Source organism: Solanum verrucosum, unplaced genomic scaffold (assembly GCF_900185275.1).
Source record: "Solanum verrucosum unplaced genomic scaffold, falcon-dt-bn FXZP01000298.1, whole genome shotgun sequence".
In the NCBI taxonomy this organism is placed as follows: Eukaryota; Viridiplantae; Streptophyta; class Magnoliopsida; order Solanales; family Solanaceae; genus Solanum; species Solanum verrucosum.
In genome coordinates, this window is record NW_026020113.1 from 324,804 (window position 1) to 346,586 (window position 21,783).

The following is a 21,783-nucleotide window of genomic DNA, read 5'->3' on the forward strand; positions in this document are numbered from 1 at the left end:
CCTCCTCCTGCACCACCACCGACACCTCCTCCGACGCCGCCACCAACTCCTCCTCCTCCTCCTCCTCCTCCTCCTCCTCCACCACCACCGGCACCTCCTCCGATGCCACCACCAACTCCTCCTCCTGCACCACCACCGACACCTCCTCCGACACCACCACCAACTCCTCCTCCTCCACCACCACCACCTCCGGCACCTCCTCCGATGCCACCGCCAACTCCTCCTCCTTGCACCACCACCAATACCACCACCTTTACCAATTCCTCCTCCTACACCACCACCAGCACCACCACCCTTACCAATTCCTCCTCCTATACCACCACCTCCACCTACGCCACCTCCAATGCCTCCACCTTTGCCAATTCCACCTCCAGCACCACCCCCAACTCCTCCACCAATTCCGCCACCTTTGCCAATACCACCTCCTATGCCACCACCTTTTCCAATACCTCCTCCTACACCACCTCCGGCTCCTCCACCGATACCTCCTCCTACACCACCACCAGCACCTCCACCAGCACCACCACCAATTCCTTCTCCTTTTCCACCTCCAGCTCCCCCACCAATACCGCCTCCTGCACCGCCACCAGCTCCACCTCCAATGCCACCACCTTTACCAATGCCTCCACCTATTCCACCGCCTCCTGCACCGCCACCAACTTCTCCTCCGATGCCACCACCTTTACCAATGCCTCCCCCACCACCAGCTCCACCTCCAATGCCACCACCTTTACCAATGCCTCCACCTATTCCACCCCCACCTCCTGCACCGCCACCAACTCCTCCTCCGATGCCACCACCTTTACCAATGCCTCCCCCACCACCAGCTCCACCTCCAACGCCTCCACCTATTCCACCCCCGCCTCCTGCACCACCACCAACTCCTCCTCCAGCACCACCACCAACTCCTCCTCCAATACCACCACCTTTACCAATGCCTCCACCTATTCCACCTCCTGCACCGCCACCAGCTCCTCCTCCAATGCCACCACCTTTACCAATTCCTCCCCCACCACCAGCTCCACCTCCAATGCCTCCACTTATTCCACCCCCGCCTCCTGCACCACCACCAGCTCCTCCTCCAATGCCACCACCTTTACCAATGCCTCCACCTATTCCTCCCCCGCCACCAGCTCCACCTCCAATGCCTCCACCTATTCCGCCCCCACCTCCTACACCGCCACCAGCTCCTCCTCCAATGCCACCACCTTTACCGATGCCTCCACCTATTCCTCCCCCACCCCCAGCTCCTCCTCCAATTCCACCCCCTTTACCAATGCCTCCACCTATTCCTCCTCCGCCTCCTACACCACCACCAACTCCTCCGCCAATGCCTCCACCTATTCCTCCTCCACCTCCTGCACCACCCCCAATTCCTCCGCCTATTCCACCCCCGCCTCCTGCACCGCCCCCAATTCCACCACCTTTTCCAAACCCACCACCAATACCACCTCCACCATAACCACCTCCTCCGCCTCCACCATACCCTCCACCACCTTCACTGCCAAAACCTCCACCAGCACCAAAACCACCACCAAATCCCCCTCCCTCACCAATAGTAAAAAACTTCTCATCCTCAAAATCTTTCACATTTCTAGCGAAAGCCACACTTCCCACAAGAACATAAAAGCAAAGTAATGCTAACACCCCTACCCTCATCACTCCCTCACTTATCTTCTTCAAAGAATAAATTTTGAATTGTATGTGACACCTTTATTTTTTCAGTTTTTTCAAACAACTAATGTGAGCAAATGGCATCAAGATCCGAAGGGCGTTATATACTTGCAAGAAAACTTGACATTTCTTGCTCTTGCATTGATGATATATTTTTGCATTAATTTGCTTCAACTACTACCTGTTTGCCACATTCAGAGTTGGGATTCATACATAATTATGAGAACCTGTTTTCTTTAATGACTATTTTATCTGTTCATCATAAGAAAACAATTTTGATCTTTAATTTGAAACAATACCATTTTGCTTTCAGACAACAAGGTCAAACATTATTTCATTGGTCCATATAAAATTCAATGTTAAAAACAAAAATTGTCTGCCTATAATTGAATTGAAGTAGTGCTTTCTTTCATTTTGCATTAAATGCTAGAATTTCTCTTATTTGTATAGTCAAATTGTTTAAGTTATACGTTAGTCAAAGTAAATTATTTACACAATTAAATTACTAGCTCAAAATAATTACTAGTCAACTTTTTTTTATAAACATTAATATAGCTAGGTAATCTAATATAAATGCATAAGCAAATTCTGAATTTATTTTAGTATTTATTTCTATTAGCATTAAACTTATTGTAATTTTAATTAAATGAGTTTATATATAATTTTAGTGAATTTTATTAAATTTATGTTCCGCGTAAAAATACTGAATTCAAGCGAACCAGGTACCACAACACTACATTTACCTTTGTGTGAACGGTAATTGATTTACTAGCACAAAAGTTAAACTACATAATATTTAATAGTATAAAAAAGTTATGTGCATTATTAGTATATATACATTAAAATTATTTAATTTGACAACCATTTTTTTAAAGTAATATTGTGTATGCCTAATGGGGGTATATGGTGGAATATAATAAATTTATGTGATTTTGAGTTTGTTGGCACCATAAAATTAATTTTGGGTTCTAAAATTGACAGCAGTAGTGGCTTTTGTTAATGCTTCATCAATTTGAATTAACACTTAATTAATTTTTTTATGGTTGTCAGCTAAGATGCTAATATATAGCTTCTTGATTTCTTCTATTTCTGTCTCAAATTATTTATCGTGTTTTTTTATACATCTTTTCAAAAAAAAAATATTTAGAAATGATTTTGATAATTTTTCCTTTATTATGTATTAAGAGTAAAAAATTTTAAAAAATATTAATTAATTTTATTGTGAACTTCTTAAAAATAAAAAATAATTTAAAATAAACGATCAAAAGGTTCTTAAAAGCCTCTCATAAAAGTTTTGAGCTTCCTTTTTCATACCTAATTTATGTGTAATTAATTAATCGCACTCAAATGCTTTTCTATTATGCAGTTATGCTACTGGCTACATCATTAATTTTATTTAAGAGAAAATAAGCCAATTTGAATATATATATATATATATATATATAAATATATATACTATGCACTTTCCTCGTTTCATTTTAGTTGTCGCTTTATTATTTTACGTTCGAAAAATATAAAGTATAGTATATTTATAAGTTGTCCTTATTTAGATGCATTTTTGAAAATAGAGAAGTGTTGAAAAGAATTAATGTTTTTTAGTGTCAAGTGTATAGTTGAAAATAATATTATCATTTTTAGTTCTAAATTCCTAATATAACAATTGTTTTTGGATTATTATTTCTTTTGAGTTAAAGGGACAATTAAAATGAAACGGAGAGAGTTCTTACGGATATTTATATGCATATTTCATAGTTAAGGCCTAACAAGTTTGAATATCAACTTTGGTTTATCGTGATGTGCTTAACTATGGATTTTCAAGAAAATTAATAAGATTATTAACCATCATTTTTGTATAATGGGGCTTTATTTTGTATTCGTCTTTTTCTATCTTATTCCATTTCAAAAATACAAGGGATTGATATGGTTAGATGGATGGGATTTCTTAGCTTTTAACGAAAAATTCCACAGGTGATGAAGAAATATTTTGTAGGAACACAATCAATGACCAATCATACACAACGAATTTGGATTAGTCAGACCAACATTTTTCATATAATAGATAGTTTTAAAAAGTAGTTGAAATACTTAAATAATAATAAGTTCCTAAACTCCATTTAGATTATCTTTATACTTCATAATAAATGTCTATGAAAATAATACTTTTTAGTCCAATTGGGAAATTCACATTTGTTCTTTTCTAATAGAACTAATATGTTTATTCTTTTTTATTTGAGATGTGTTTACTTAACTAATTTTCAACAATTTCAGTGAGATCATCAACCATCATTTTCATATAATGGTGCTCTAATTTATATTCACCTTCTTTTGTCTCTTTTCATTTTAAAAAAAGTTATCATATAGTTCATCATCAAGAAATACTATGGAATAAGAGACAAACTCAGAATTTATAATTCAATAATTTTAATAGTTAGATTTATACCATTGAAAGCATTGGAAATTTAAAATTATGGCTTTATAATTCAGTATTTTATTTTTTATTAAAAGTATTAGATTTGAGTCTTGAAAATGGAGAAATCTCTAGTAGTTAGCAAACCTTCTCTTATATGGAGACATTACGAGACATGAATTTGAATTTGTCAAACTAGCAATTTTCGGATAATATATGGTTAAAAAATAGTTGAAATTCTTCGATGAAAATTAGTTCCAAAACTCCATCTAGATCGTTCAACTTTTAAGACGGGTTTATACTTCCATAATTTACGTAAAATGACTTTTGAGACGTGAAATGTGACAACCATTTATGAATAGAGAACTAAGTGTATGTAAAAAAAAATAGAAGATAATTAAGAAGTAATTGCCTATAGTTATACATCAAAATCACCAATAGTGTGACTTAAGACAACCTAATTTCTTTCTGATTTTATTTATTTTCTTTACCTTTTCCAGCAAACACACATTGACTTTCTGGTGCTAAAATAAAGACAATCACCAATTATTTTCTCTTTTTGTGTACCAATTGGAGAGTTGCAAAAATGCTTTGCACTTTTTTTTATGGTTTTCTTCACTTTTACTTTAGTTCCAAGACAAGCTGTATTTTTTAGTTTGTATATTCGAGATTCATTTATTTATTGACTCAATTTGTTTAAATTTATTTTAACCTATTTATTTGACATTTTTATTTGTATTATCTAACTTCATTCAAAGATAAAAGTTGATTTTTTATGAATCTATTGGTGACGCCATCAGAAAAGTATTTGCTAATGAATAATCAGAATCAAATCCTCGATAACTATGTGTATATTTATAGCTAAGTCTTAGGAAACATTATAGGTGAATCTCGTCCTCATAAAGATTTATTTACACATATTGCTTCTGTTACAAATTGAATTGCGTAATAATGAGAGAAGATCTCTGATTCAGTTCTCGAGAATGGTTGAAAACTTGAAATCATAAACTTATTCTGATCGATTATTTTTTGATTCCCAATCTCATACTTCCAAAGTTAGATAGGCTATACCACCACATTACTAATTTTGTTTATAACATGCATGCAACTCTATCTAAATCTAATCGCGAGCAAGATCATTGATCTTATTAGCCATATAGAAGAATAAAATTCGATGTTATTTTTGTTGAATCATATCCGATTTCAAATATTAATAGTTAATAAGCCTTATGAATTAGTATTTTGCCATTGGGTACTAATTAATTCAATATTGCAACTACTTAATTCCCCTTATAAATCTGACATGTTCATTTTCATTTTGTACAAATGTACATAAATGGAAGAAAAGTATATTAATTTATTTGAAAAATGGAAAAATTAAACCCACTGAATAAATTTATATTGGTGGCAGTAAATGATCACATGGCATGGAAGATCAACAATGAAGATCACGTTAGTCATGAGTTCAGACTAAAATAATTGTATGGCATTGATGTGATCTAGTGTTTACTATTATCACCTTTACTCTCGAGTTCAAACTCTGATTATGAAATCATTTTAATAGAAAATATTTTATGCACAGAGAATTAATGTATATCTTGATCGAATCTAGATTGATGTATTGATAGTAATTTTTTAATCACACATAATAGAACATATGCAATAGAAATAAAAGATAAAAGCAAATTCGATCCATTTATTTTAAATTAAAAAAATCAAAATCGATCAAATTTCTCCAAGAAGGTTCAAACCTATGATCAATTTATTAACAATCAACTGTTACATCATTATGCTACTCAGAAACAACAGAAATTCGATCTCATAAAGTTTAATTTCCCAACTCAGGACCAATATAATATATATGAGCTATTGCAAGTAGATAATATAATACTTGCTTCGGTTTATGTTATATATTTTTTAAAAATTGTATACACCGTTAAATTAAAATATTTAATCATGTTAATCATGAGTGCATTTGTCTAAATTACTCATTATCTATCTTTAAACGTCACATCTAATTAATACCCCACTAATTGATTTTTAAAAAATGATCTAGAAAAATAGTACGTACTTGAAAGGCAATATCTTATGTTTTCAAGATTAACTTGCGTAAACCTTGACTATTCAATAATTTTTGCAATTATAGTGTTATATTTTAGCGGTGAGAAAACAAATATTTGTTTCAAAAAAAAAATTGTGTAGCACATGGTTACAACTCTTTGGCATATGATAATAAATACAACCTATTTTTATAATTGATAAAAATGTAATAGTGAAAAATGGAGAAAATAAATTTAGGTAGTATTATCTAATATTTTTACTTTTTTTTAAAGAAAAAAAAATCAAATGTAGCTCTTATCAAATTCACTACACCTTTCAAAAAATAAAAAAAATTCTGAGCAGGAAGTTTTTCCAATAATAATTTAATTATAGGATACTTTGGCTATATTTACTACTTATGTTTGCCATTATTTTTTTTTCCTAAGTTAATTTCATCACATATTTTAATTTTTGTATTTTTCAAGTCTGTTTTATAAATCACTTTATTATATCTTGAGTCTTTCAAAATAATTTTTCTATTCTGCAAAGCTAAAATTTGTATATAATTTACCCTTCGATCCTCAAATTTCACGTATAATATCATACGAGATATGTTCTTATTATTGTCTATCTTCTATGATACGACGAATACGACTTTACTCAGTTGGCTTGTGTTGACTATATCTTCATGGATAAGCTATTTTTAAACCTATATACTTTAATACTTTGTATTTTCATCCAAACAAAATGTTATCTTGCTTGTATTGCACTTATCATTTTTCATTTATTCACCAATGAAAATCTTACACGAAACAATTGTCCCAAAATAGTTGATCTCATTAGTAAAAGGACTCTCAATTTTGATATATTAATTAAGTATACTTTTTAAATTTGAAGTGGGCGTGGGGGTAGGGTGGGGGAGGGAGGGAGGGGGTTCAAAGAATGTAGATTTTAGCCTTACACACTTTTAGGGGTCGTTTTATTCGAAACAAGTTATTCGGGAACTCTTAGTAATATAGGAAAAATTTAGGTAGATTGTTATGTATGGTAATTAATAATGTAGAAATTGTAATACAAGAACTTCCTACTTTAATTTAACATATTTTTATCTTTAAACAATCTAATTCTCGCATTATTAATATTCTTATTTAACATTCAATCGAACATAAAATAATACATAAATTTATGCATATACAAAAAGACATTTCAATCAAATGATATATGAGATATGTTGAGTTTAACTTTATTTACAAATTTTAGTCGATATATAGTACTGTATAGTACTTATATAATTAGTGAGTATAAATTTATCATACATTTGTTATATATTGAATATAAGCCAATAACAATAATATTTTACAATTACGACTATGCAAGTAAAATTATTTTTCGCAAACCGACTAAAAATATTAACATCCCAAATCCCTAATATCAATGCATTTAATTATTATTGTTTAAAAGTCAGATAGTCACCATTACAAGTATGAAGTATACATCACTTGTGATGCTTAAGAAAGAGATGACAATATGTTAATGTGAAAAGGCATATATATTTGTTAAAGAAATTTCATTTTTTGGTAGAAAATTGTACAATTAGTACCAACTCCCTTCTTATATTGAAGACCTTTAGTCTCTTCAATATAATCATTGATTTTTCATTCGATATTCGATATTTATATCAGGATTCGATTAAATTTGGATTCACTCGTTGTTTGATATTTATACACTCTAACTAAATTTGGATTCATGTATTGTAGGATCCTTTTCTGAGGGCGATGTTCTTAATACAATTTTTTTATTCGTAAGAATTCAAACTTGAGATATATGAGTAATTAAGAATTCTAAACGTAATATTTGTACATATTTAATGAATCTTTCAGTACACATATACTATTTGAGCAAAAGTTATTAAATTGATTCAGTTGAACTTGTATCCGTACTTCTAGCTCCACCCTATTTTCTTTTGTGTCTTTCAATTTTCTTTCCTATTATAGAAAAAGAAATTTGTTTTATCTATTTTACTTTCTGAAAACTTCTTTTCTCAAAAATAGAAATACGTTTGAAAATTGATTTCTTAATTTCTTATGCTTTACGTACTTCCTAATTAAGAGTCACTACTACTTGAGTGATTACCATTAGAGTAAAACTTTGTTTAGTTAAAAAAAAAGATGGTCGCATATAAAGTTACAAACTTCAGATATATACGGGATTTGAAGTTAGTTATAAAAATATCCAAAGTTAAGTATATTATTTATGTAAACTTCAGATATTTAGGTACTTTTATTTCAAATTTGACTTGACGTTCAAAAACTTCAGACTCTTATTTGAGCTTCGACAATTCATTCATTTTATTTCACTCATGATTACCTCATTCATTTCGATAAAGCAATTTAGTTGATTCCTTTTCAATTGAAACTAGTCAAAATTAAATAAAAATCTATGAAATTTGTCAAAGGCTACAAGTTAAATAATTTTATTAACTGGCTATAGCTTAAATAGTAATTTAAAAAGTGGCTACCGGATGTAATGTGGCTACAACTCCAAGACTTAAAAAGTGGACTGGCAGAGATATAAAATGGGCTCAATTTAATTTGTTAATGGGCCTGTGTGAATCCAATTTGGAGTTTTTTTGGTTCGTAAACGAAACGATAAATAGGTGATACGTCATTTTCATTTCTATACATATTTTTCTTTCACTTGTGATCAGATTCATTTGGTGTAAAAATAAATAGTCATTCTGGTATATCAAGTATGAAAAATTGACATTTTAAACCCTATGAAAGTTTAACGTTCTGAACCCATCTCACATATCGCTATAATTGGTAAATAAATTGAAGTGCCTAATCCTTCCATCAATGTGAGCTCTTGGGGATGATCAACTTGTCATTTTATAGTAACGACGACTCTTTCACTCGGTAACACTGGATCACCAAGACCAACTTTCATCCTTGCTTGATGGATCTGACGATGGGCAGATCTGCAGTCAAGTTCCTTTCTGCCTTTGCACTAGAGGGTCAATTTTCGTCCCGCTGCATCAAATCTTTACTTGTCTCTATTGCCTTTTGGAAGTATATGCTCCACAAAAACTTGTTTATCAGAGATTGTCCCTTGGTCTCTATGGTAATTTGACATTCATTTCTAAAAAAATTCAAACAAAAATTATATACTTAGAAACATCCTACATCATCTTTTGGCAGTTTAATTAACACATAAATTAATTTCTTTCTTCTTTTTTTATTTATTTTTATTTTTATGGAATAACAAACAATATTAGGAAACTTCATATGAACATTTAAGCACTTTAATTGTCACATCTTCCTTTTTAGAGGAATCAATTATGAGGTGAAAATAATTAAATTCTGGTAGGTAGTACCTACAGGCTACAGTAGAATAGCCCAAATTTTTGATAATTAATTAGAAAAAGTTTGGTCTAAAATTTAATTAATTGTAATCAGAATAGTTCGACATAGAACATGTAAAGGATTAATTGATGGGCTAATTTTGATACTTGTTACATAGAATGATAGAAAAGTTAGGTATATATAATAAGGATTGAATTTATATATACACGGTAAAAAAAAAAAATTACTTTACGAGTCATGTTATTTAATATGAAGTTGATTTATTTTTCAAATATGACTAAAACGGAGCTAGAATATAGATTCAGTCGAACGCTATTATTTTGATCCAGATTCTTTATTTTGTCTTAAGAGACTTATTGAATACATATATGTTATTGATTTAGAATTTAGTAACTATAAAAGGACTAGAATTCAATATTCATAAATTTTAAAAAAGAAAAAATTATATACTTATTCAAAATAGTAAGTGTGGTGGAAGTTGAGGCAAGGGCGGATCCAGCTCTTCGAGTATGACTTTTCGAGAATCTAATAGTCTTTATTTGTATTTTGTATATGAATTAAAAAAATTATTTGAGTTTTATAAATCTATAATTGTGAACTCAATTATTATTATAAATTAATTTAAAATTATTACAGAAACTCATAAACTTTAAATTCTGAATTTGTTTTTTTATCGAGGGGTAATTGCTTATCTTGTTTTCAAAGAAAATTGTAAAATAACTCAAAACTATTTGATTTTTGATCAATTGCACAATCATTAAATCACTTTAATTTGATTGTGAAAGTGTAACCTTCTATAGTTAAGAGGATATTTTTTAGAGTTATCCCTAGTCTAATTAAAAGTCAGCTGTTATATCGGAGTAATTAATTTTCTCATTAACTATTTTAAAGGGTCTTTTTTCTTTTCTTTTATAAACCTTAAAATTTTGACTAATATTTGTTTATTATTTCTTTCGGATGAACCATAGACGGTCAATTTTAGTAGACCAATGAACAAGAATTATTTAGTAACAGACGATATATGTATTTATAGAATTATATTATATAAGTATACATTTAATATAATACATGATTAATTAAGTGGTAAAGCTATTAACAATTATGATAAATTTAAGAATATTTACCAGCAAAAACACACAAAAAATATTTGCTCAATTTAATTAATTAAAATTTTTAATATACTTGGGCCAAACCAAAATTTATCAACAACTAAGGAAATTAGAAATGACATCTTTTATTTTATATGATTTATTTGGAATAATTTGTTTTTATGTTAAATCACATTTTAGAGGCCATCAATAAGAGGTTGAATAACTCTACTCTTCGTTCATTTTTAATTGTTCATCATATTAAAAAATATTCTTTTAAAAATATTTTATCTTTAATATCAATTATTTATGTTTAAAATTATTTTTTAAAATTAAATATTAATTATTATTTTTTAAAATATGTGCAAATACCAAACCTGCCCCAAAAAAAGAAGGAATTTGAGATGAGGGTGTTCCTAAAGTCAACATTATGTTAAAGTAAGTAATTTAATTTGATAAAATATACTCCCTCTGTCCCAATTTATGTGAGGTACTTTGACTCGGCATGAACTTTAAGAAAAAAATGAAGACTTTTAAAACTTGTGGTCCAAAATGAATGATAGAAATTTGTGTGGCTGTAAATCATTTCATTAAGGGTAAAATAGACATTTTATAGTTAAATTGTTACTTAATATAGAAATGTGTCATTCTTTTTGGGACTGACCAAAAAGGAAAGTAAGTCATATAAATTGGGACAAAGGGAGTATTGTATATAATATACTTGAAGATAGATTTAGCAAATCAAAATTTAGAAGATTCAAATTTACTTATAATTTCATTCAGTATTACTTTTTGTTGCAATGAAAAAAAAACTGAATAAAAGATTTTAAATTTACAAGTTAAGGGAATATTTATAATCTCAACCCTAAATAACATTTTGCATGATTTATACTCTTAATTCATACTTAGTACTTAAGTAGAAGATATAAATGTACTCACTATTTTGTCCATACAAATTGTGGTGAAAATCTCGATTTTGTAATTGTGATAAATCTGTGAAACGTATTGCGAAAATCTTTGAAATAAGCGAAATAAGGTGAGAGAACCCTAGATTTTCATGCCAAAAGAGAAAATTCACTATTAACATGTCACGACCCAGACCGTCGTGATTGACACCCAAACTAATCCTCCGATGGGAGAACCATTACTACAACCCAAACCAAGCAACTAAACAAAAAACTAAAACATTTAAGTTACGGAAGCAAGTTAAATAGCTAAGGACTGAAGTTCCCATAAACTTCCAAAAGATCTAACAACTACACAATGCAAAAAATATACCTAGAACCTGAAAGTCAATGTACCAAAACATCTAACAATGAACCAAAGTCTAAACAAGAAGGGTTACAACCCCAACTAATGAACTAACAACTAACTAGAAAAGTCTAAGTCTGAAATGTGGGCATAGACGAAAGAAGAACTCATGGCAGCCTGGAAGAACTGGCTCACCCTTGAATTTGATCGGCGATCATTGATCTTCTAAGCGATGTCTGTCAATAACCGTCTAAAGATACCATGTACTCAACAAAGAAAGAGCAAGTGCAATATCAGTACATAACCACAGTATACTGGTAAGATCACACGGCTATCCCACTAAGTGTAACATACATAAGTCAATACAACAATATAATCACATGCATATATCAAACATATACAATATCATCATCATTTACGAACAACGAACAATTTCACATTTCTCAAGATACACAATTATATCAAATCATTGGTCCTCTCATAAAACCCAAACCCAAACTGTTAGCATAACGAAACGTGGTACCCGATCCAATGTTTATGCCGGAACATGGTAATCAATCCCATAATTATGTCGGAACGTGGCAACCGATCCAAGTTAGTGTGTCGGAACGCAACACCTGATCCATTCAACAAGCCACAATCACAATCACAAAGTACATTCTCATAATCATACAATCAAGTCATGATTCGTGGCATCCATCATTCATATATCTTCATTTACAATTAATGTGATTAATAATGCAATATTCACATACATACATGTATCATAATGAAGCAAGAACAAACATACATCACGCAATCATAGAATCACAACCATTACCTACCTCGAAACAAGCTTGAAACCCTAAGAAACTTGATCCTTCCCTTTCCGGATTCGTTCCGCTTGTTCTTGGTCTACAAACAATCAATATAATACGGGAATCAATAAACAATCACTAATTACCCGAATTACTAACAATTCTAACAACCCTAGATCATACCCATGATCCCAATCTCCCAATTAGGGTTGTTTCCATCATAAATTCCAGATCAAAACCCTCTCCCATCGATAATTACCTATTAGATTACGTTCTACGGATAGAAAAATGAATTCGGGGAGTTAAAATCTTACCTTTAGCCTCAAGAATGGTGGACAGTCGTCAAGAAAAGATCTGAGTTCGTTCCTTAGCTCTCAAATTCAAAAATTACAGAATAAAACATTTTTGGGGTTTATTTACGACTTTAAGTCGCATCTGGCCCACCACAGCGGTCCTCACCTCGCTACAGCGGCCCTGCCCTGGCGATCGAAATCACCGCCAAAGCGGATTGCATGAAAAAGTAAGCTATTTTAGTAATTCCAACACCCCCATTTCACAACACACCTTTAACTAACGACACTCAGAAACTCCCCGTTCACGCTAAGATCAATTCTGGGAGTTCTAGTCACCCGAATTTAATTCTATAAAGTCGTACGGATTCCTTAACGACTTATTTATCTACTCATGTGATCAAAATCATAATTAGATCACCCAATTGCTACCAGATTTCTCTAGACTTTAATGACTCCAATTTAGTCCAAATCTGGACTAGGTTGAGAAATTCCAAGTTACTACGAAAAAGTTTTTCGACCCAAAATATTTCCCCGTTGACTTTTCTATAATGACGGAACCCGGTAGTTACATAACTGATTTTGTCAAATTTCTTTTCAAATCCGATTTTTTAAAATCAAAATCTGATTATAAAACATAATATTATTATATGATTTGGCCAATTGACATAAGTATGAAAACCTAATATAAAAGAAAGTATAAAACTATTCGGAGAAAAACTCTCTCCTTAAACAAAACTCTTTAACGACTATTTTATGGATGCTGTAATGTTGTGGTATGGGAAGAGATGTCTTCAAATTATAGAGTTCCAATTTTTTTCTCTAAGGAAAGAATAACCAAATATGGAAGAAGATTATATTTTTCTGAATAAAAACAATTATGATAATTATGCTTTGACTTTCCTCGAAATAAAAAGTAAAATTTCAATATGATAAGAAGGATAAAAAAAAATCAAAGTAAAATCCTAACAAGTAAATTTTGTCACTTTCATAAACTGTGAAAATTGAATTAAATAAATCTAGTTTTTAGCCCTTAAATTTGATAAGATATTGAAAAAGGAAAGCAAAGAGGTGTGATGTCAAGAAATACTTTAAAATTTTTGTGAATTTGAATTTTAAAAATATAAAAGAGTATGATATTAAAGCCAAAAAACACATTTGTTTGGATATTAAACATCAACAATGACTTCTAAAAGATAAGTTGATTGAGACAATCAAATTGTGAAAATCATTAAATGAAAAATAAAAATAAAAAAAATCCCCACAAGTATTTCTCTTGATTTTTTTTACCAATTATACACTCGTTTGATTAGGAAATAAGTTATTTCAAGATAATTATTGTAAAATTAGTTATTCTATCATTCACATGGGATAAAAACAACACGACAATCCCTTAATAACTATTTTCAGAATAAGTAATTCCGCGATTTTATCCAATGCAAACATGGAATAAATTCATCACTAATGGATATTTTTTTTACCATATTTTTTTCAAATACATTATAAATATTTTGCATTATTAACTATTGCGACTTATAATAATTCTTATATAGTTTCTAGATATGTAAATTCTCTTTAAAAAAAAATAAAAAATTTATATTCAAATTCACACCTAACATCAGTTAACTTGACTCTCACATTACGAAACAAGTCAAACAAATTTGAAACATAAATCTAATTACTATGCATTGAAGTTATAGCAACAACTATAAATCAGAATGCGGGTAAAGTTTTTTTATCCAATCTAAAAATGATAAATATTTGTTGGGAAAATGTGCCTACGATATTTAAAATATTCTATATATAGTTTTAACTATTTTGAGTTGTATAGCAAATCAAAAATGTGATTTCAACTATATGATAATTGAAGATAAGTTATATACCTAACGAGCTTGATAAGTTTAGTGAGATGATACTGTAAGCTCAGTCAATAAAGCCCGCAATGAGAAGGCCCGTTAGGTTTCATCATTTGCAATTAGGTACTCCACTCTAACTCTTATATAAGACACTTATTTGACTCTTTGACGCCGTCATAACAAGATAGAGTGAGGTTGTCATCTCATAGACGCCGTCACAACAAGATAGGAATATCCAGTTTGTCTACTTATCTACGATTCAAAAAGACTTAAACAGGTACTCCATTCGATCTTAATAACTTTTAATTATTTTACCTCCTATTATCATGTTTGATCTAAAATTTTATTATGTAAATTATATATAAAAAGAATCCTCATTTTTATAAATGTTTGTTATGAAAATGTTCCAACAAATGGCCCCACCTTCAAGAAACCAAAATTTTAGGACCTCATCTCATGTGATTGGCATGTTATCCCTATTTATTTTTGTCTTTTTAGGGAAGATTTAATTTTAAGTGAAAACTTGGAAAATTAAAGGAAATGAAAAATAGAAAGGGAAAGTAAATAAATAAAAAATCCATATCTTTCAAAGAATTATGATAAGAACTAGAAATCAATCACATGAAAAATGTTGTCACTTCATTGTTGTGCTAAAGTTCATGCTTCTTAGCAATGACAAAGTTTTTAAAACAAAATTTAAAATTATATTTAGTGAGGTAAACATGACAGGAAAAGAAACAATTCAAGTCAAGATGACACAATTTAAATTGTATTATTATTAGATCAATTTTTTTGCTATATAAATGGATTAGATTGAATTGAAAATACAGATTAAACATAATTAAATAGTTCTGACTTAAATTAGATATTTATCTTAAATTATTAATTGAATTTACTCTTTTAAATAAAGGGAATAGTTTTTTAATTTGGGTCACATGCTTTTTTTTTACATCACGTGAAATATTACCCACTAACTTTAGTAGATTATTATTTTCTTATGGAACCCTAAGTCTCTTACTAACTTTTTTTTAATTGTTTTTTTTTATTGATGGTTGGTTTATTTTTATTCCTTTTTTTGTTTAGGTTATTTTAGCACACCAAAGAAGTAACTTAAAACATTTTAAATTGACTATTTTTGACTAATAAAAGGATTGCTTCATATTCTCTAAATCCTGAATAGCATAGCGAATAAATACTTTATTCTTTTATTTATTTAAATAATTAAAGATTTTTTAAAGTAAAATAACAATTCATTTTCTTTTTTATCAGTTTAATAATTTTGAAAACTCTACCCCCCCCCCCCCCCCCCCCCCCCAAAGTTTAATCATCTGAAAAGCAAAGTGCTTACATATGAGAAATTTGCCTATTCCGAGGACTCCACTCCACCCCCACCAAAAATAAAAAATCAAGACAAATAATGAAATAAATACAGAAGATCAATTTTTTTATTTAAAAATAAAAGAAGTAAGTAATTTAATTGAGATTTAACCTTTATACTTATAGGAGATTAGGTCATGATGCATTATAAAGGTTGTTTTAATTATGACTCTTTTCCCTTGAGATTTATAGAATATAATATATGAAATTGATAAATAAAGTGTAGAATTTTTTTGTAACTTTTTTTTATTTTTAGTTTATTCAAATTATAGAAAATTATTTCCTCGTACTAATTAAATCCATCACACCAAGACAACAATTATTTGACAAAAGATTATTGTAATCGTTTGGTCACTTATTACAATCATCATAAAATAACAAATTCATAATTTCTTAGATCTTTTTCCTCCACCCATTTCTCCCTTTTCTTAGACATATTTTATAATTCATTTATCTTCCAATTACCACCATATTGTAAAGTGATTATACAAAAATTATACGCGATTAATATTTACATCAATAATAATAATTATTTCAGGATCTCACGTAAATTTCAATTGAATAACTATATGATCAAACGATACCTATCTTCTCCAAACTTCACTTTTGTAATCAGATTATTTTTTGTATTTATAAGTATTTAATAATTTATGTATTAAGATCTTCCTCATATATTAATTGACTTGACCTCTAATAAAGTAGTAGTTTTTTTCTTTCAATAATACAACAAAAGTTCCCAAAGTTTCATTTATTTTAATTTTACCCCCATTAGTTTTACAAAAATACAAAGAGGTACTAAAATGGGGACCTCTAGGAGCAATGCTAAAGACACGGAGCTAGCACCGCTGGCTCTAAATTCTATTACATCCAATATCATTACCCTCAATTCAACATTATATTACAAAAATACCATACCCCTTAATTAATTCATAATTCCAACAATATCCATCATCTTTCAATTCCCAAAACACCCTTCTAGCGGCAAAAACGCCAGGACTTTAATGTCATTTCAAACAAACTTCATTATCCATTCCAATCCATTAAACCCAATGGCATTTTAGATATTAATTAACAAACCAAGGGTAAATTCATTAATTAGGTATATATATACACACTTGTTGCCTTTTTCAGTTTTTTTTCCTCTATATAAATCTTTCATTCCCCCAAACTCTCTCTCTTCTCTCTCTCTCTATATCTCTATTTCTCTCCGGTCGTAATTCCTCCTCTACCGCGGCGGAGCCACCGCTAAAACCACCGTCCGTACACCGGAATCTACCGTTTCTTGCCGGAATCCGGCGATCTTTGTCTAGATCTTTCGTCGACTTACCGTCAAACTCACTATCCTTTCTTTCTTTTCTTCTTCTCCAGTAATTTCTCTTTCAATTTTTCTTTTTTACTGTATTTTAAATTGAAAAAAAATAAATATATATTTTTATTTACTTACTTTTTTATTTTATTTTATTTCTTCTCAACGAGAAATGTACCTGTTGGAGTGAATTTACTTTTCTAACCTTTTGCTTTAATTGTATCTTTCCAAACCCCATAATTCCTTAACCGTAACTTCACCTTTTTTCCTTTTTTATCGCTCTTTTTATTTATTTAAAAGTGTGGTGACGTGGCATGCTGTAGATTAAGATTGGACGGCTAGGATGAATTATCACTCACGGCGAATCTTAACTCTTGACGAGTCATCACGGAAGCGAAAAGACCGAGACACGTTTTATTCGTCTCCAAGACCGTCAAATCCACTAACGCCCGTTAGTAATGCTAATCTTACGACGTCGTTCGCTAAACCCGACCCGAAGAAGAAGGGTCAAATGCCTAATTCAGTTTTAGCCGGGTATATGGCTTATGAGTATTTAACTAAAGGAACTTTATTGGGTCAGAAATTTGACCCGGCTCGACCTAGAGCTGCTGCTCCGGTTAATGCTTTAGCTGACCCGAAGAAGAGAAAGTCCAGCCCGGAAGAGTCGGAGCCGAAGCCGAATCAGAATTATGTTGAGATAGCGAGCTTGTTGAGGAGTGATGGGACCCACATTCCTGGTATTGTCAATCCGACGCAGCTGGCACAGTGGATTCAGATGTGACATTTCAAAAAAAAGGCGGAGGCGTGAGATGAGACGAAACGCAGCGAAAAAAAATCATATGGTTTTATTATTGTTATTGTTGTTTTGTTTATTAAGTACTTTTTTGTTTATGTTGATGATTTTGGTTATTGATGAATTTTGTGTTGCTGTTATTAGATGACTCATGAATGTTATGTGCTGGCTATAGACGGCCAGCTTTCATATATACTATTTATATTGTTTATTTCTTTAATGAGTTTTACTGTATATTTTATTTGTGATATATATATATATATTAGGTTATTATTAATTTGTCATGATATTTTCATGATTTTGGGATGTGTGTACAGACCACTATATTCATGCATCGATCATCGCATATGTGCATGCAAACCGTTTGCATGGACGTGTAAATGTGTCTTGGGTGGGTGGGTGTGTGGATGGTGTCCCATGAGGGTGAGCTAATCCCGAAAATCCGTCCTTAGTATGGATTGCAGGTTGTAATCCGTTTATATGAAGTTAGAATTGCTAGTAATCGTCGGTCAATTATATGACTGTGAATTTGTTTCTAAACCTTGCATATACTGACAGGAGCTGGCCATGTCCGAAGTCTTTTATCTTAACTACAAGGAGGGAATGCTGAAGACAGGGCTAGCTAGCTAGTGACTGGAGTGTGTGTATGTGTTTAGGTGGGGTGTGGGGGTGAGATGAGATATTACATGATTTATTTTTATATCTCAATTTAGTATATAGAGATATAAGATATTTAATATTCGTGCTAGTTACTAAGAAAAAAAAAAAAAACATGCGCTTTGCTTTGGTACTGGAAAAGTAAGCAATTTCTGTTAGAGTCAGAGCTTAAATCGAATTGATTATGTCATATGCATTATCTATCAATAATGGTTGATTAATCTCCCGATCTCCATTGTTTTAGACTCCTTTCCCCTTCTCAGTTGTGAAAAAGATAGAGACTGTCAGTCCCAAAGATCCCAAAGAATGGAAACATAAATCAAGTCACTACTCATCTTCTCTTAAATGTGTAACTCGAGCTACTAAAGAGAAGTAGGATTCAAGTCAATCGATTCTATTTCAATTATGTGTATTGGGTTTTAAACACTATTGGGTAAGAGTAGGTCCTTGCAAAAGGCCTAACCGACAGAGTCAAGTACTAATAACAACAACAAAAGAAGGCTAGACATTACTTGTGCGAGTGAAATAACCCAAAGATATAGTAATAAATAGGCTACCTATGTTTTACAATAATTAAAATGCGCTCAAACTGGCCAGACACCATTCAAAGAAGAAGTTGATAACTCTATTTCATTAACTAAAAGTCTCTAAGTTATTATGATCATAAATGAGAACTGCTCATGCCTTTAGTTATATTATGTAAGATGATTGGTAGAATGTGAAATTCTATGTTTAAATATTATGTATGTTGATGATCGATATATCCGTTATTAGTTCATGGGGAAATGGGTATAATTGGACACAGTTTAAAGTTATGATTATTAATCAATTTCTTGTACCTAAAAGTAAAAAGTAGTCATCTCACCAATAGCTAAGCTAGAAATTTTATTATTGATATTTGGAAATATATAATTTTTCGATAAAGAGTGTTTAATTAATTATTCTTCATTCAGTTGATTATGTGGCCACATTGTTGGTCATTACTATCTACATAGATATTTATTCTTTTTGTTTCAGCCTACGTATGTGACACACTTTTCATTTAATTTCGTGTGAAGAAGAATGAAACACTTTTAAATTTGAAACAATTTAAGTTTATTTACATTTATTTCCAAATTTACATTTGATGAGTAGTTTTTATAACCGTACAAATGTTAAGATATGTTTACATACGCATTTCAAAAGTTTTATGGCTATACAAGTATTGGACCATAAGTTTTGTATGTTTTTATTTATTTCCTTTTTAAATCACCTACGGATTCAAATTATAACACATGAATATATTAGAACATAGGGAGTACTAAATAGTGATATATACTTGAATTGTCTCAATTTATGTGGCGGTTTGCTTGATTGGAAACGGAAAAAAATATGACTTTGGAAACTTGTAGTTTGAGATCAATAAGTTGAAATATTTGTATGACTATATAAATCATCTCACTACAGATGAAATGTTAAATAAAAATTAAATTATTTTAAATTTAAAAAATGACATTTTTTTTAATGAAAAAGCTAAAAAAATGCACATCGCATACATTACATCAGAAAGATTATTACAATTAGAACCATGGAGAACGACAAACCAACTATAAAGCTAGATAGGAAGATGACAACTTATTGATCAAAAGAGAAAAAAAGAAAAAGTATGAAGAAAAAAAGAACTCGATCCTTTTTGGTCCAACTTTTAGGTGTTCGATACTCGTATTATAGTTTGATTATATTCATATTCGTGCCGTGTAGGGCCCTATTCATGAGGAAATGCTCCCAACTAAGAACTTTTTTATACTCATGATTCAAACTCGAGACTTCTGATTAAGAAAGGAACAACTTCATTCATTTGCACCACATACTTTAACGGTCTTTTTGTCCAAATTATTCGTCATTTTACGTGTTTCTTTTGTCCCAATTGGTTTATGTTGCTTTTAATATAGTTGGTTTGATTAAAGTTTGACCATCTTGAATTAATCTTCCAGAATTAATCAATTCTTGAAGGAGAAGAACTTTTTACTTGTAAAATTAATTTTCTTGTAGATATTTTAAGTTTTAGTCAGTATGCAATATATTATATTTTGGTCGTATTTCTGACCAAAAACAAAACAAGAAAAGTAAAGAAATAATTTTTTTTTCTCTCAATAAGCAAAGCTTCAATATTTCCTATAAGACAATAAATTAAAATAAAATACAAGGATTGGTGGTATGGATATATAAGATTTTTTTGTATTCTTAATCAAAAGTCCCGAGTTCGAATCTTAAATATAAAAAAATTATGTTGATACTTTGAACGAAATTAGTTTCCCAATTATGATATCACGTTTAGAGACAAAGTCATAACTTGAAGCTTCATGAGTTATAGATTTTAATTTTTAAAAATTATTGAATTCTAAAATTAATTGTAACTTGGTAAATTAATAGTATACATACATATTTAATACTGAATTCGATCAAATCCACACTCTCCGTACACACCCATGACTTCACTATTTTCAAGAACTACATATGAATAATTATCATGAAAATAACGTTGGAGGCAAAGAAAAATGTTGGCACGTAGAGATTTAAAAACTGACAAAAATATTTGTAGAAATTATTATATTATTACCCCACAAGCTTCCATGCATTCAAAATACACTTATTACGAATTCAAAATTGGATGAGCCAAGTCATAATTGCACTCCTATAAAATATTCAAATTTTGTTGATAGTTTCGTAATAAAACATACTCAATATAATTTGATAAATATTAGAATATATAAGAGGGTGAGATAATAGTAAGATTTTATTTCTACCGTTGAAGAAGTATAAAGAAAATTGATAAATCACACCAAATCGATCGACAAGCCGAGTCAAGCTGAAGAAAAACAAAATCTGACTATTGTTTGATTTAG

At 30.8% G+C, this 21,783-nt stretch overlaps 2 protein-coding genes across 2 annotated transcripts; one reads left to right on the top strand and one right to left on the bottom strand.

Moving 5' to 3' along the window:
- Window positions 1-450: 450 nt before the first annotated feature.
- On the bottom strand, window positions 451-1,714 carry LOC125825677 (glycine-rich cell wall structural protein-like; the record flags this gene model as incomplete). Its single annotated transcript, XM_049504999.1, has 4 exons — window positions 1,341-1,714; window positions 954-1,112; window positions 687-761; window positions 451-629 (listed from the first exon to the last, which is right to left on the bottom strand). Coding segments are annotated over exons 1-4 (732 nt in total), but the record flags the coding sequence as incomplete, so codon positions are not given.
- A 15,890-nt stretch (window positions 1,715-17,604) lies between these two features.
- Window positions 17,605-18,268, top strand: LOC125825655 (uncharacterized). The gene has a single exon (XM_049504982.1). The coding sequence runs from the start codon at window positions 17,792-17,794 to the stop codon at window positions 18,227-18,229; it is 438 nt and encodes a 145-aa protein (XP_049360939.1). The 5' UTR covers window positions 17,605-17,791; the 3' UTR covers window positions 18,230-18,268.
- The last annotated feature ends 3,515 nt before the right edge of the window (window positions 18,269-21,783 follow it).